We start from the raw sequence: 17896 nt of genomic DNA on the forward strand, positions 1-17896 counted from the left end.
TTGTTGTAGCCAAAAGTTGAGAAAAATATGAATCTGTAATACTGACTGAAATGAAAAGAGATAAATAAAAGGAAGCTGGATGAGATAAAGGAAGGATTTTATAAAATTGCAATAATTAGAATTTAAAACAGCATTAGCAGTTGATGCCTTACTTTCACAATTGTGAAATAAGATTGCTTGGGTCAGTCTCTCGTCATGGAAGAATTTTCTAACTCAAAGTGCCAGAGAAATGCCAAAGTTGGAGAAGTATACAAGAGAAAATACTGAAGGTGATGACAAAACCAAGAAGTCTGGGATCGGAGAGTCAGGGAGATAAGCAGATAGTAACAATGATTACCTGGAAAGAGTACTGTTGTTCTTGGCTCAGTTTTATAGACTGCTCTGCAGGGTATAAGAGAGCCAGCCACTTTTTTAAAGGTGTGTTTTTTTAATTAAAGTATAGTTGATTTACAACATTTCATGTTCACAGTAAAATGATTCAGTTATACATATACATATATTATTGTTGTTCAGTTGCTAAGTTGTGTCCAACTTATATGCATATGCTTTTTCAGATTCTTTTTCATTATAGGATATTACAAGATATTGAATATAGTTTCCTGTGCTAAACTGTGGCTCTTTGTTGTTTATCTATTTTATATACAGTAGTGTATATCATTGGAAAAGACCCTGATGCTGGGAAGGATTGGGGGCAGGAGGACAAGGGGATGGCGGAGGATGAGATGGCTGGATAGCATCACCAACTCGATGCACATGGGTTTGGGTGAACTCCGGGAGTTGGTGATGGACAGGGTGGCCTGGCGTGCTGTGATTCATGGGGTCGCAAAGAGTCGGACCAACTGAGCGACTGAACTGAACTGGGTGTATATCTGTTAATCCCAAATTTCAAATGTATCCCTCCCTCTCCTTTCCCCTTTGGTAACCATAAGTTTATTTTCTATGTCTGTCAGTCTGTTTTGTAAATAAGTTCATTTATGTCATATTTTAGATTCTACACATAAGTGATATTATATGGCATTTGTCTTTCTCTTTCTGACTTATTAATACTTTGCTTAGTATGATAATGTCTAGATCCATTCATGTTGCTGCAAATGGCATTATTTCATTCTTTATTGTGACTGAGTGTGTATATATATGTATGTATGCCTTATATGTGTATATACCGTGTGTGTATGTGTGTGTGTGTGTGTGTGTGTGTGTCTATATGTGCCACATTTACTTTATCCATTCATCTGTCAGTGGACATTTAGGTTGCTCCCATGTCTTGGCTATTATAAGTAGTGTTGCTGTGGTCATCACGGTGCATGGATCCTTTTGAATTAGACTTTTCCCTGGATATATCTCTTATGAGTAAGATTTCTAGATCATAAGGCAACTCAATTTTTAGTGTTTAAGGAACCTCCATATTGTTCTCCCTAGTGAAAATCAGCCATATTTAAAGTCATTTTTCAATTGAAGACTTCCCCCAAGAGGCAGTCTTTTTATCCTGCTCACCTGTGATCTATTTATTGCGTTGCCTGAACACTCCAGTCATGCTGCCCTAAACCATTTCATTCATATCCTTGCTTTCAAACACTGTCTATAGTATGGCTACAGCAAAGAAGTTGCTCCTTCACTGGTTTTAAAACCTTTGGGTTGTCCAAAGAGGGAAGAGAAAGTTCAGTTGCACTTGCTTTTGCCACTTTCTAAATTGATGCATTCTCATCAACTGCATATAACCCATGTAACTCAGTAAAGCATTCAGAAGAATCTTTTCTGAGACAGATCACTAAAATCCTTCTTAGCAGAGAGGGCAGTGGAAAGCAATGGACCCCCAACAAGGACTTGTAGCCTGCATGAGCCATGCAACTGAGAACATTCTTAGAAGTACACATGTGCCATTAAGAAGTTAGAAAGTTGAATTCTCAGAAAAAACTTATTTTGTGCCTCAGATCATAAGACATAGCTTTTCCCCCTGAACTGAGAGAAGAATCTAGTATCTTTCTCCCTTTCTTCAGGTGAGAAAATGAAAGTCCACAGAAAGTAGCTTACCTAAGGTCACATAGTCAGCTAGTAGAAGAGTTTGAATTGGAAAGCATGCTTCTAGTAGCTTATCATTAGAGAGGAAAAGTGTTTGGTAGGGGAAGGAGTACCACTGTAATATTTATTTAGTCACACAATGTTTATTGAGCACTTACTATGTGCCACGCTTGTTAGGCCTCTCACCATAGTGAAGAAGTCAGATAGGATCCAGGCATTTATGGCATCAATATCCCAGAACAAACCTAGAACAGCTCATTACACATTCATCTAATTACAATTATGATGAGTTCAAGAGGGATAAATTTAGAGTGTGAGCTTTAAGCAGGGAAACCTAACATCCACTGGGGGCCCAGGGGGACACTTAAAGGAAATGAAAGTTTAAAGAGTAGGGATTTGAAACATGAGTAATCCAGTAAGAGGAAGAAGAGGGAGAATAAAATTAAAGGGAATAATGGAGTGATTCCAGCACCATCTGAGGGAAAATAGAATTGAAATGCAGCTGATATCCCTGGAAATGAGTACATTGCTAGAGATTTTAGTTTGATGCCATCTTCCTCCTTGTGTCTTGTGGATGTCTTATGACATTTAAAAGTGGTTTCTACTCTTTAGGTGGAATCTATCCTGTTCCCAGAGTTGAAAGGATATAATCTGATACTTGAAACTGTTAATGCTGATGAAAAACTGGTTTCTGACTTTGTGGATCAAACTTTCGAGGTATTTCAGAAAAATCAAGTTGGTCCCTGCAAGTAAGTTGGTTTAGTTGTAACTTAGCCATTTTGGCATTGGTTTAGAGTTCCTACCTATCATCAAATAAATAATCCCTATTCCCACAGACCTGAAACAATACGTAATAAGTAGCCAATACTTACTTACATAGGGATTACTATTTATCCCCATTTGCAGATGAAGAAACCATAACTTTCCCAATGTTATACAGCAAATAGATAGGAGAGCCAGAATTCAAATTAGAGGTTTACCCCTATTATCTGAAAGCCTTGGCACCAGATAGATTCTGGAATTTAGAAATTCCTGAATTTTAACCAGTGGTCAGGCACCAGTCCTACCAGGAAGCCTTGAAAAACCCCTGGACCAACTTCACTCACCAGGTGGCAGACACCAGAAGCAAGAAGAACTATAGTCCTGCAGCCTCCAGAACAGAGAGCACAAACACAGAAAGTCTGACAAAATGAGATGGCATATGTTCTTTATGACATATGTTCTAGATAAAGAAAGAAGGTAAACCCCAGAAGAACAACTCAGTGAAGTAGAGATAGACAATCTTCCAGAAAAAGAATTCAGAATAATGATAATGAAGATGATCCAAGATCTCAGAAACAGAATGGATATACAGACTGAGGAGATAAAAAAAATGTTTAGTAAAGAGCTAGAAGATTTAAAGAACAAGTAAACAGAGATGAAAAATACAGTAACTGAAATGAAAAATCCCTAGAAGGAATCAATAGCAGAGTAAATGAGGCAGAAGAATGAGTAAGTGAGCTGGAAAACAGATTGACTGGTGGAAATCACTGCTACAGAACAGAATAAAGGAAAAAGAATGAAAAGAAGTAAGGACTGCCTTAAAGACCTCTGGCATAAAATTAAACACACCAACATTCACATTATAGTGGTCCAGGAAGGAGAAGAGAGAGAAAAATGGACATAGAAAGGTATTTGAAGAGATAATAGCCAATAACTTCCCTAACATGAAAAGGAAACACTCAAGTCCAGGAAGTGCAGAGAGTCCCATACAGGATAAACCCAAGAAGGAACATGCTGAGACACATATTAATCACACTGACAAAAATTAAGGACATAGAATATATTAAAAGCAGCAAGGGAAAAGCAACAAATAATATACAAGGGAACCCCATATGGTTATCAGCTGATTTTTCAGCAGAAACTCCACAGACCAGAAAGGAGTGACACAGTATATTTAAAGTGATAAAAAGGAAAAACCTACAACCAAGAATACTCAATGCAGCAAGGCTCTCATTCAAACCTGACAGAGAAATCAAAAGCTTTCAGTTCAGTTCAGTCACTCAGTCGTGTCTAACTCTTTGCAACCCCATGAATCACAGCACACCAGGCCTCCCTGTCCATCACCAACTCCAGGAGTTTACTCAAACTCATGTCCATCGAGTCAGTGATGCCATCCAACCATCTCATCCTCTGTTGTCCCCTTCTCTTCCTGCCCCCAATCCCTCAAAAGCATTATAGACAATCAAAAGCTAAGAGAATTCAACACCACCTAATCAGCTTTACAACAAATACTAAAGAAACTTCTCTAGGCAAAAACAAAAAGCCCACAAATAGGAAAAAGAAAATTACAAAAGGGAAATCTCACCAGTAAAGGCAAACATACAGTAAAGAAAGAAAATCATCCACACACAAATATATCAAAATCAGCAATCGTGAAAGGAGGAGAGTTCAACTGCAAGATATTGGAAATGCATTTGAAATTAAGATACCAGCAACTTAAAACAGCCTTGTGTGAGTTTGTGTGTGTGTATATATGTGTAGGCTGCTATGTCAAAACCTCATGGAAACTGTAAATCAAAAATCTACAATAGATAGGCACACAGAAAAGAAAATGCAATCCAAACACAACCCTAAAGATAGTCATCAAATCACAAGAGAAGAGAACAAAAGGAAGGGAAGCAAAAAAGACTAGACCAAAAAATTCTGTATTACGAGAGGCTGTCTTTTATATGATAGGGTGTTTAGCAACATCCCTGGCTTCTTCCTGTTAGTAGGACCCTCCCTACTTTTGACAACCAAAAATGTATTCAGACATGGCCAAATGTCCCCTGGGGACAAAATCACCTCCATTTGAGAACAGCTGCTTGTCTATTCTGAAAATCATGGCCTCAGATTTGGAAGCTCTGCCCTCATGAATTCAACCTAGGATCTTCTATTAGAAACCTCTGTTTACCCTGTTTATTCTTATACATATAGTTTGTTTTTCTGGACTGACAGTTCCAGAAGCTTCTCTGTATCTTAGTTTCAGTCTCTAAAGTGTTGGCCAACTCTTGGAAGTATACCACTGGGCTCTGCAAAGTTAATTCTGTCTACTCCATGTCATCTTTTTTTTATTTCGAATATACTTTAAGTCAGAGCATCCCAAAACATCCTCCAATTTTGGGAAAATCTGTCCAGCCATTTTTACATCTGACAACAGACAGAGAGAAACTGAATTCTGTTCAATAGACTTCAGGTTCATTAGTTCCCGAATATTCATCTTAAAATTTAGACATAGAATTTTAGAACTAGAAGGAGGAATAGGAAGTATTGTTTATTGCACATTTACTGTATGTTAGGCATAGTATTAATTGCTTTATATTATAGCTTTACAACAGTCCAATGAGGTGTTTCCACTTAAAATTAAGGACACTGACCTTTGAAAAATAGAAATATTTTGTCTAAGTTCATGTAGCTCAGAAGTGGCAAAATTTGGAATTTGAAGGCAAAGTTCTGAATTCCCAGTTCACTGTGCCTTTTTCCATGTTGTGTTTCTTTCATAGTTTGGACTAATTTTTATATTATCTCTTTGTTTGCCACTCTGACTAATCTGATTCGGTGACCTGTATTTGTATCTTTGATTTTCTGCTCTTCAATATGAAGATACTTAAATGTATACAAAAAGTATGATGACTTATTGGACAACACGGCAGAACAAAACATCACTGAATTCCTGAAAGAAAATCATGAAATCGAGGATTTTGTGATGGTAGGAGACGCCACTTGACATTTTTTTTGTATCTTGGTTACATGTTATAGACAGGCCAATAGCACTGTATTGGCTGGGGATGAGGCTAGGGGCAAATGCATAGAGGCTAAAGACAAATTAAACTACTGAATCTACTCTTTTCTACAGAGGATCAATAGCATTAAAAAGCGGAGAAATGAAATTGCATCCATGCACATAACTGTGCCTTTGGCCATGTTCTGCCTTGACACCATGACCCTAAATTATGATCTCTGTGAACGAGCCCAAAATCTTAAAGACCGTTTGATTCAATTCCAAGTGGATGTAAACCGGGACACCAACACCAGGTATTATTGTTGCATACAGGGAAATAGCAGTGATAATTGGCACAAACGGGAGAATGAAAAAGTGGATCGAACTTGCACCTTCCAGCAATGACCAGGCTGAACTTCCAATTCAACTTGTTTCTGCCCCCAAAGTGAGGGTTGCAGGGACTCTAGGTTCAGGTGAGATGATAAACAATAAGGAGAAAACTACTAGAGTATGAAGATGGAAAGAATCCTGAGGCAGTTAATCTCTGATCCTTCAGCCTTTGCTTTCTTGCAGACAACTACAGAGAGATATTACCTGGCAGTCTGAGCTCACAGGCCCTCTCACTGGCCACCTGTCACACATTCGAAGATACAGCATGCTTACAATCAGCCCTCAGAATCTCTTCTATGCAGACTTCTACTGTCTGGATGTGGGGATACTGTTATTCAATCTTAAACTGTATATCATGCCTTCATTTTACTAATGACCATATGTTAGTCAATACATTTTTGGTTGTAAGGGGTAGGAGGTGAGACTGGCTAATGTAAAAAAGAAATGTGGAGTCTGCATGTTGAAAAGTTTAGGAGCTGGCTAGCCTCAGGCCCTCAATACTACAAATTAGGATGTAGTCTCCCTCCCTCTTGCTTGCTGTCTGCTGTGTCAGCTTCATTCTCAGACAGGTTCTCTCCAGTTTGTGGGCCCCAGCAGCTCCAGACTTAATCCTCCCAGGTTCTCATTCACAGGGGAAAAAAGATTTCCCCTTTTTTCTAATGCTGTGCCACTGGGCAGGTGTGGCACTGGCCTGACTTGGATTGTTTGGACAACACCAAGGCAAACACCATAGTCAAGAGGATGGTTTAGATCTGGGTACTATTCTCATCTCTGGAGTGAATGTCAGCCTTACCTAAACCATGAGAATCAAGAAAAGGAAAGAGAAGGTACCCCGAAAAGATGTAGGCTGTGGTTACTAGAAAAGGAAATGATGCTAAGATGCTGGGACAGTAAATTTCTGCTACTCTGCTTTCTACTTCAGTACCCTTGCCTGGAAAATCCCATGGACGGAGGAGCCTGGTAGGCTGCAGTCCATGGGGTCGCTAAGAGTCGGACACGACTGAGCGACTTCACTTTCACTTTTCACTTTCATGCATTGGAGAAGGAAATGGCAGCCCACTCCAGTGTTCTTGCCTGGAGAATCCCAGGGACAGGGGAGCCTGGTGGGCTGCCATCTCTGGGGTCGCACAGAGTCGTACACGACTGAAGTGACTTAGCAGCAGCAGCTTCTATTTGAATGTTACAACATGTGTCTTATTTTTAGCTCTCTTTCTCAGACAGCTTTAAATGATACACTAAAATGATTTAACACTAATAATCATTATTAATATTATTTTATATATCATTCATTTATTTGTAGATAAGTATAAATTTAGCATTTCATGGCACTTTTAAGATTTATAAACTACATATCAGAAACTCATCAGCAAATTAATGGTGCTTATAGTTACCATTTTTCCAGCACACATTGTAGTCCAGGCACTGTGTAAGTGTTCAGAACATTCAATATCTAATCAGTCTTTACACCAACCCTAAGAAGTTGTTCATTATTCTCTCCTTTATGTTGATAAAGAAACTGAGCCTCCAAGAGATCCTCAAGTGGCACATCCAGGGCTTAAACCTAGTTCATTTTGACTCCAAATCCACATTCTCCACCACTGCATTCAACTTTCTGACTGAGTAATGAAATGGTAGGATTCCTGTTTGGGGAGCCAGAAGTCTTGACTTTGAATCCAAGGCCTTCCATTTACTTGTTTGTGTTCTCTGGCTTCACCTCTTGGATCTTCAATTCCTTTTCCTATAGAACAAATATTTGGGACTAGGACAGTAAAACGTTTTCAGCCTTCGAACTACTAGGACACTTCCTTTTGGAAAGTTTGAGCATCAGGTAGTTGTTGTTGTTGTTGTTTTTTCCTTAATTATTTGTTCCTGTCAAATCAGGGCTTCCCCAGTGGCTCAACTGGTAAAGAATCCTGCCTGCAATGCGGAAGACCTGGGTTTGATCCCTGGGTTGGGAAGATCCCCTGGAGGAGGGAAAGGCTACCCACTCCAGTATTCTGGCCTGGAGAATTCCTTAGACTATATAGTCCATGGAGTTGCAAAGAGTTGGACATGACTGACTGACTTTCACTTTCACTTCCTGTCAAATCAAGCAACATGGTGCCTTGGTTGGTCCATGCTTTCTTCCCCATCAAAATAAATGTATAATTTCCTTTCCTCTTTTTAATATAAATGAAAGTAAGGGTCCCATTACAAACCTGGGGGTTTCTAAGAGCCCAGAAACAGAAACTCCTGGTCAGTGATTGAGTTCTGAAGTTTCTTTCTACCTTGAAAATAGTGACTCTGACTCATTTGTTCTTCTCAGCCATCCAATGAGGTAGGTAAAGCAGACATAAAACACCCTACTGAATGGAGAAGAGGCCTGGGGGTGGGGGGTTGGGGGGGGTGGAACTCACTTGCCCAATTAGGTGAGTTTGAATCTTCTGAACCCACATCCCACCCTTGCTACTTTTTTGTCCTGTGATTGCTGAGTGAAGTAACTTCCTGTTTCCAGTGATAGGTATGCCCTGGAAAGGGATGCTCTGGCCATAAAGGCAGGAGGCACCTTGAAGTGCATTGGTAATAATGTGGCCATGCCATCCATTTCCACTATAGGTGCATTGGTCTAAAGTTGCTAAAACAATGACTTGAAATATTGATCAGAAATTCCATGGCCCTGGTAGAGGTCTGAATATATGTTCCCCTCAGGGTGGAAAATCTTGTCCAAAAAGTGACAACAAAGTAGAGAGGCCATAGATTGATGCAAAATATATTGGTCTCCCTTATGCCATCACTACACCAGACAGAGAATAGCCCTGTGCTTACAGGACCCCTGGATCTTCATTTTAAATGATATTGTCAGTGCTTGTAGAAAACAGTGTTTGTTGTGCTTAACTTATCCCTGGTTATTGCTAAGAAGTTATTTTGGCCAGATTTATGATATTATCAACCCATATTCAGGACTTTTAGAGGGTCTAGTAGTTAATGGGTATAAAAGAAAGACTCAACCCAGTCTAACTTGTGAGTAGCAAAAATCCATATCTTTCTTACTGTGTGTTTTCTGTGTGTTTCCTTTACTTTTATATAGAACTCTTCATTCTTGTCACTGCTGGTCACCAAATGTGTAGAGGACTTTCCCCACACAAATCAATTCAGCTGGGTGCCCTGCAATTCAACTTAATTCTGACACGGTCTTCCCAGAGGTAGCATCAGCTTCCACAGGTTACGGGCTCAGTCCTATGACTGTCTCTCATAATTTCAGACACCAGTCACAAGTTCAAGTTGTGCTTCTGTGCTTCTGACCAACCAGGTGTAAATTGAAAGTTCTAGTGACCCTTTTCTTGAGTTTAATTAATTTGTTCCAGGCTTCTAATCATGGCTCAGTCTTTCCAGTGACCAGCTCCTCATCCAGGAGTCACCCTGAGTCACCTCACTAGAATGAAAGATACTCTTATCACCCATAAAATTACATGGGTTTCATGGGCTTGGTGCTAGGAAATGGGGACAGAGACCAATATATATATTTCTGTTGAGACAGGAAGGGATAAAAATGAACTTGGAACAGAAAGGGGTAGAGATTCTTTTCCTACTGAATTCTGCTCAAGGTATTCCCCCCCTCCAATAAGTTGTGAACTATGGTATAAAGGAGAAAAGAGACCTCAAAAACAGGGTGACTAAGCACAAGAGGAGGAAAAATAAAAAGACTGCAAGTTGCTCCCAGGGACTGGAGAAAATTTAAAAAGGTTGGAATCCATCAGTGTTCCATTAGTCATCTTTTCCTTCATCTTTCTCTCCTTCCTCCCCCTCATCATCATCTTCATCTTCTTCACCTTCATCCTCATCCCTGTCTTCATCAATATCTTCCAATCCTTCTTCCTCTTCATCATCGTCTTCCTCTTCTCCTTTCCCTTCCTCATCATCCACGTCAGGAACCAAGTAGTACTGTAATGGATTTGGCCAAATATCATCTTTGATGACCTCTCCTAACTCATCTGAGTCCCTTGGACTGCAAGGAGATCCAACCAGTCCATCCTAAAGAAAATCGGTCCTGAATGTTCATTGGAAGGACTGATGTTGAACCTGAAACTCCAACACTTTGGCCACCTGATGTGAAGAGCTGACTCATTTGAAAAGACCCTGATGCAGGGAAAGATTAAAGGCAAGAGGAGAAGGGGACAACAAAGGATGAGATGGCTGAATGGCATCACTGACTCAATGGAGATGAGTTTGAGTAAACTCCCGGAGTTGGTGATGGACAGGGAGGCCTGGCCTGCTGCAGTCCATGGGGTCGCAAAGAATCGGACAGGACTGAGCGGCTGAACTGAACTGAACTCATCTGCACCTGCTTCAGAATGATCAGTAAACCAGGTGAAGAAGCTTTCTGGTTCCTCACTATCTCTTCCTACTGGCTTTATTCCATGTTTGACTTGATCGTTTCGTCAAATCCTTTCTAGATTTCCATTTGATTTCAGTGGTCTTTGAAGATGGATCACCACTCTCATTCGGATGAAATTCTTTGGAAAGAATTTTATTTTCGAAGTAAGGGTTTTCATCAAAAATAAAAATCTTTTCTGTAACCTGATTTAATGTCTTCAAATTCTGTCACTTCAACTCTTGTCAAATAATGCAGCGCCTCTTCATCCTCCTCCCCAGTGTGGTTACCCCAAAATTTGGGATTTTGGCGATCAATTCGGACCTCTTTTGTAAAAATGGTTGGCGGAGTTTGTTATATTTCTGTTCTACTTTCAAAAATCTCCTCACTGGCTTGTTCATTAAGTCTATTTCATTTTGTACTTCATCAACATGTTCAATTGCTTCTTGCTGTTCTTTTTCTGAGGTTTCGTAGGCCCCCTCGAGGTTGGAGTTGAGCTGCTTTTTACTGACATTGGCCGCAGGCGCCGACATGGTGCTGCTTTCGGGGTGGGGCGGGGACGGGGAGAGAAGGGAAGGCAAAGGGGCCGGGCAGCCGCTTCCTTTCACGCCACACGCGTGGGCGCTCGCGAGCGCTCGCTCTGTCCGGCCGCCCCCTTCCGGCGCACTTTCGCTCACTCTCTGTCCCTCCCCCTGGCTCTCGAGCGCTGCCCTCGAGGCCTGACGACGAGGGAGAGGCTGGGGCGGCGTGCAGGCCTGGCCCGGGCTCCGACTTACTTACGGAGGGGAGAGGGTGGCGGCGTCGGGCGGGCAGGCGGCTAGGCTCCCTCCCTCAGGCTCCGCGCTCCAGCTCGATGCTCCATCTCCCGGAGCGGACTCCTCCTCCACCTCCTCCTCACGGCGAGGGCAAAACTATGATAGCTATTGTTTTTTAAATTTTTATTTTTTAATTGAAGGATAATGCTTTACAGAATTTTGTTTTTTTTTGTCAAACCTCAACATGAATCAGCCATAGGTATACATATGTCCCCTCCCTCCTGTCTCCCTTCCCTTCCCACCCCTCTAGGTTGATGCAGAAGCCCCTGTTTGAGTTCCCTGAGGCAAACAGCAATTCCCATTGTCTATTTTACATATGGTAATTAAATTTCCATGTTACTCTCTCCATACATTGCACCCTCTCCTCCCCTCTCCCCGTGTCCATGAGTCTGTTCTCTATGTCTGTTTCTCCATTGCTGCCCTGCAAATAAATTCTTCAGTACCATCTTTCTAGATTCTGTATATATGCATTGAAAGTGAAAGTTGCTCAGTCGTGTCTGACTCTTTGCGACCCCAAGGACTGTACAGTCCATGGAATTCTCCAGGCCAGAATACTGGAGTAGGTAGCCTTTCCCTTCTCCAGGGGATCTTCCCAACCCAAGGATGAAACCCAGGTCTCCCGCATTGCAGGCAGATTCTTTACCAGCTGAGCCACAAGGGAAGCCCATATACGATAATTGTTTTTCTGTTTCTGACTTACTTCACTCTGTATAATTGGCTCTAGGTTCATCCACCTCATTAGAACTGACTCAGATGCATTCCTTTTTTAGGGTTGTGTGATATTCTATTATATATGTGTACCACTGCTTCTTTATCCATTTATCTGTTGATGAACGTCTAGGTTGCTTCCATGTTCTAGCTATTGTAAATAGTGCTGCAATGAACATTGGGGTACATGTGTCTTTTTCAATTTTGCTTTCCTCAGAGTATATGGCTAGGAGTGGGACTGCTGGGTCATACACTGGTTTTATTCCTAGTTTTTTAAGGAATTTCCATACCATCTTCCATAGTGGCTGTATCGGTTTACATTCCCACAAACAGTGCAAGAGCATTCCCTTTTCCCCACACCCTCTCAAACATTTATTGTTTGTAGACTTTTTGATGATGGCCATTCTGACTGGTGTGAAGTGATAGCTCATTGTAGTTTTGATTTGCATTTCTCTGTTAATGAACTATATTGAGCATCTTTTCATGTGTTTGTTAGCCATTTGTATGTCTTCTTTGGAGAAATGTCAGTTTAGGTCTCCTGCCCACTTTTTGATTGGGTTGTTTGTTTTTCTGGTATTGAATTGTATGAGCTGCTTATATATATTTTGGAAATTAATCCTTGGTCAGTTGTTTCATTTGCTATTATTTTCTCCCATTCTAAGGGTTCTCTTTTTACCTTGCTTATAGTTTCCTTTGCTGTGCAAAAGCTTTTAAGTTTAATCACATCCCACTTGTTTACTTTTGTTTTTATTTCCATTACTCTAGGAGGTGGGTTATAGAGGATCTGGCTTTAATTTATGTCAGAGAGTGTTCTGCCTATGTTTTCCTCTAAGAGTTTTATAGTTTCTGGTCTTACATTTAGGTTTTTCATCCATTTAAGGTTATCTTTGTGTATGGTGTTAGGAAGTGTTGTAATTTCATTCTTTTACACGTAGCTGTCCAGTTTTCCCAGCACCACTTATTGAAGAGGCTGTCTTTGCCCCATTATATATTCTTGCCTCCTTTGTCAAAAATAAGGTACCCATGAGTGTGTGGGTTTATTTTTGAGTTTTCTATCTTGTTCCATTGGTCTATATTTCTGTTTTTGTGCCAGTATCATAGGTTTTGATGACTGTAGCTTTGTAGTATAATCTGAAGTCAGGAAGGTTGATTCCTTCAGCTCCATTTTTCTTTTTCAAGACTGCTTTCGCTATTCAAGGTCTTTTGTGTTTCCATATGAATTGTGAAAATTTTTTGTTCTAGTTCCATGAAAAATGCCATCAGTAATTTGATAGGGATCACATTGAATCTGTAGATTGCCTTTGGTAGTATAGTCATTTTCACAATCCTGATTCTTCTTACCTAGGAACATGGAATATCTCTCCATCTGTTTATGTAGTCTTTGATTTCTTTCATCAATGTCATATAATTTTCTGTATACAGTTATTTTGTCTCCTTAGGTAGTGTTATTCCTAGGTATTTTATTCTTTTTGTTGCAAGGGTGAATGGGATTGATTCTTTAATTTCTCTTTCTGATTTTTCATTGTTAGTATATAGGAGTGCAAGTGATTTCTGTGTATTGATTTTGTATCCTATGACTTTGCTAAATTCACTGAATAGTAATTTTCTGATAGTATCTTTAGGGTTTTCTATGTATAGTATCATGTCATCTGCACACAGTGAGAGCTTTACTTCTTCTTTTCCAATCTGAATTCCTTTTATTTCTTTTTCTTCTCTGATTGCTGTAACTAGGACTTCTAAAACTATGTTGAATAAAATGGGTAACCTGGAAGACATGGACAGATTCTTAGAAAAGTTCAGTCTTCCAAGACTGAACCAAGTAAGATTTAACTCTTATTTGTTACGAGTATAAGGTTTGGAATCAGTTAAACCAGGTTCAGATCCTGGCTCTGACACCTAAACATCATGTTGCTTTGGATAAAGTTCAGTTCAGTTCAGTTCAGTCGCTCAGTCATGTCCGACTCTTTGCAACCCCATGAATCGCAGCACGCCAGGCCTCCCTGTCCATCACCAACTCCCAGAGTTCACTCAGACTCACATCCATCGAGCCAGTGATGCCATCCAGCCATCTCATCCTCTGTCGTCCCCTTCTCCTCCTGCCCCCAATCCCTCCCAGCATCAGAGTCTTTTCCAATGAGTCAACTCTTTGCATGAGGTGGCCAAAGTACTGGAGTTTCAGCTTTAGCATCTTTCCTTCCAAAGAAATCCCAGGGCTGATCTCCTTCAGAATGGACTGGTTGGATCTCCTTGCAGTCCAAGGGACTCTCAAGAGTCTTCTCCAACATCACAGTTCAAAAGCATCAATTCTTCGGCGCTCAGCTTTCTTCACAGTCCAACTCTCACACCCATACATGACCACTGGAAAAACCATAGCCTTGACTAGATGGACCTTTGTTGGCAAAGTAATGGATAAAGTTACTCAGCCTCATTTTTTCCATTATAAAATGTTAATAATATTAATAGTTCCTAACTCTTAAAAATTTTGTGAAAATTAAAGCACTTAATACTCATTCAGTGATTAGAATGGGCATGGTAAAGGGCATAGTACATGTCATATATTATTACCATGTCTACTGTTATTATTTCTAAATATGGTATGCATGTGAATATTATCCATCAAGAATTTACAGGTAGAGAAAAATTGGAAAACCTTCTTCTAATCTCCAAATAGTAATCATGTCTGCTTAGTATAGTGGGTTTTATAAGAAAGTTATTTTAGATGTTGATGATAGCTGTTACTTTCCCTGTAGCATCTGTAATCAGTACAGCCTCATTGCCGACAAAGTCAGTGAGATTCCTATCAACACTGGGGAGCTAGTATTCCTCATTGAATTCTTAAAGAAATCCAGCAATGTCACCGTGTTCAAACTCAGGAGGCAACTTAGAGATGCGGTTGAACGGCTGGAGTTCTTGATGGACTATGCAGACTTGTCCCGTAAGTCCAATGTCATGTGTATACATGCAAATGTATGTATATGTTTATATGTTTAGATATAAGGAGCCAGAAAAGAAGAGTTCACAATCCTCCCACTAAATATCTGTATCAGAAGAGCTGCTTTTTAAGTATGTCTCTATATTAGAGACACTAATTCCACACTCTTATCCAGAGAAATTTTAATCAAATGAAGAGAATCTTATTGATAGACAAAAAGAAATATCTAGGGACTTGACTGGTTCTTAGATGCCTTTCTTTGCATCTTATGTGTGGTGTTCCTAAAAAAGTCTCTTTCAAATGCAGATTCCTTTTATAAATGGGTAGATTTCATTTATCTATAATCTTAATACAATCCTACCTTTGAGGAAGCCAGAGCACTTTCCTTCATGCTCCTGCATATTTTAAGAGGAAAGAAATGGTCAGGGCCCCTTCATGGCTTATTGAGCCAAGTTAGGACTCAATAAGGACCTAAGTTTGTAAGGACCAGGTTCTGAAGGAAAAGCTAATATCACCTCTACAAGTCACATTTCAGAACCTTTTTCCATTTGGAAATACCTGTGAATTATCTGGTGTTCACCATGGTTAGGGAGGAATGTTTATGGGAGGGAAAGATAGGGATGGGGAGTGAAAAATTGGTCCCATAACCATCCACCTGCACATTCGTGAGCTGTGCTCTTGACCATGTGAACACACACTGGAATCCCTCATTGTGGTCTCTACCCCCTAAATTCCCAAGGGTACATAAGAAACCCAGGGCATTTTAACTGACCAGAACCATAAAATGGGTAGGGTATCTGGCATTGATATTACCACTGACCTTTAACCCAGACTGAAATTCAGATGAGGTGAAATAGTTTAAAGAATAGACCAAACTTTAGCTAGGATTCTACTCAGACCTAGCCTAGGAAGATAATGAAGTGCATACTGCTTAGGACACAGGCTTTGGAGTTGGTTAGTCCTGGGTTTGAAATCTTCTCTGCTGTCTCCTAGCAGTGTGACCTTGACCACTTGGCTTAACTTTGTCTCCCATCTGTAAAAACAAAGATGATTATACCATCTACCTTCTAGCCTGGCCCTTGGTAAGTGCTCAGGAAATGTTGGGTAACATTCATCAATAATGGGCCTGTTCATTAATTGCCACCCCTATACTCACTGCTGTTGACCTCTTATTCTGAATTTATTCATTGAGAACTGAGCAGTGTCCAAAGCAGACTGTGTGTGTTTTGCAGAAGAGGATATCAAACTGAACAGCACTCTGTTCCTCTGGCCAGACCAGATTGAAGATATCTTTGAAAACAGCCGGAACCTTCTCCTTAGCAAGAGGGATCAGGCAGAGATGGACCTTATTAAAAGGTACAGGAAAAGTCTGATGTTTAAGAAATGATATCCAGCTTTATAATATGCTATATGTTCCTGGTTCTGTCTAAGGCCACCCCTGATCCAGCAATGCGTGGGTGAAAGCTCATGACAATTGGTGGAGAAGGAATTTCCTTTTGTTTCCCACTAAGGGATATTCTCTGTAAGCCTGCTTCACTGTAGTAACTCCAACCAATGCCTTCCCTCCCTGCCTTGAACAATTGAAATTTAGTGCTGCAGAGAGAAAAAGGCAAAAATAGTAGCATATAAGAGCAGCCTTACAATAATAATAGCAAAATTGTCAGCCTTACATTTAAGACCGTGGGTCTGTGAGATATCAAGACAGGAATAATAAAACATGGTTGGTAGCTGAGAAACTGCCTGTTTTGCAGCTGATCTCATTCAGTGCTAATCTGCCTGTAATCATTTTTTCATTGAGTATTATGGCTTTTTACTATGTGCTGTGCTCTATTCTAGACACAAAAGTGTGTTTGACTGCTAAATAAAGATTTTAATACAATGACAAAATATCACATACTGAAGAAGTCAGACAATGTCAAGTGAAGTGGGCCAAGTATCACGTATCTGGTAAAGACATGCTTGTGTACATATGCATGTGCACATGCGTGCACACATACTCACACATGCACATACCAACTTATAGCACTTTGTTTAGGGACTGCAAATTCATACCAGTTACCATCCCCATCACACATGAAACCCCTAGTACCCAATTTTAGATTCCATAATCCTTGCTAATACTCAGGAGAAAGGAAAAGAGCAGATAAAAGCAGGGATGGGAGACTGCACTCAAGGATAATCCCAAGAGAGGAAGTTGCTATCTTCACAACAACCTTTGCCCAGCAAAACAACCAAAGAGACGTGTATGTTTGTTTCTATCTACAGCCTTCTTCTCCCTCTACCTAAATGGCTGCTGTCCCCAGAACCCAGAATTTAGCCCAATGAATAGATACTTTTTAAGTAATGCTTTTTTTGTTATTCAGTTGCTAAGCTTTGTCTCTTTGCAACCCCATGGACTGCAGCATGCCAGGCTTCCCTGTCTTTCACTATCTCCCAGAATTTGCTCAAACTCATGTCCACTTAGTCCGTGATGCTATTCAACCATCTCATCCTCTGTCGTCCCCTTCCCTTCCTGCCCTTGATCTTTCTCAACATCATGGTCTTTTCCAATTAGTTAGTTCTTCACAGAAGATGGCAAAAGTATTGGAGCTTCAGCTTCAGCTTCAGCATCAGCATCCTTTAGGACTGACTAAAGGAAATCAGTCCAAGGGACTCTCAAGAATGTTTTCCAATATCACAATTTGAAAGCATCAGTTCTTCAGTGCTCAGCCTTCTTTATGGTCCAATTCGCACATCTGTACATGGCTACTAGAAAAATCATAGCTTTGATTATACGGACCTGTGTCAGCAAAGTGATGTCTCTGCTTTTTAATATGCTGCCTAGGTTTGTCATAGCTTTCCTTCCAAGGATCAAGCATCTTTTTTCCTTTTTAGAGCAGTTTTAGGTTCACAGAAAAATTGAGCAGAAAGTATAGGGTCCTCCTGTACCCCCTCATCCC

General features: G+C 40.3%; 1 protein-coding gene and 1 pseudogene across 1 annotated transcript in view; one reads left to right on the forward strand and one right to left on the reverse strand.

The window, feature by feature from the left end:
- DNAH3 (dynein axonemal heavy chain 3) overlaps positions 1 to 17896 on the forward strand; it is a 242044-nt gene that overhangs the window by 25982 nt on the left and 198166 nt on the right. Inside the window, exons 11-15 of the mRNA XM_025274559.3 lie at positions 2632 to 2768; positions 5644 to 5749; positions 5897 to 6075; positions 14776 to 14960; positions 16190 to 16313. Coding sequence (XP_025130344.3) covers positions 2632 to 2768; positions 5644 to 5749; positions 5897 to 6075; positions 14776 to 14960; positions 16190 to 16313 — 731 coding nt within the window. The remainder of the gene's footprint in view (positions 1 to 2631; positions 2769 to 5643; positions 5750 to 5896; positions 6076 to 14775; positions 14961 to 16189; positions 16314 to 17896) is intronic.
- On the reverse strand, positions 9865 to 11035 carry LOC102412670 (annotated as a pseudogene).

The sequence above is a fragment of the Bubalus bubalis genome, chromosome 24 (genome assembly GCF_019923935.1).
Source record: "Bubalus bubalis isolate 160015118507 breed Murrah chromosome 24, NDDB_SH_1, whole genome shotgun sequence".
Classification (NCBI taxonomy): Eukaryota; Metazoa; Chordata; class Mammalia; order Artiodactyla; family Bovidae; genus Bubalus; species Bubalus bubalis.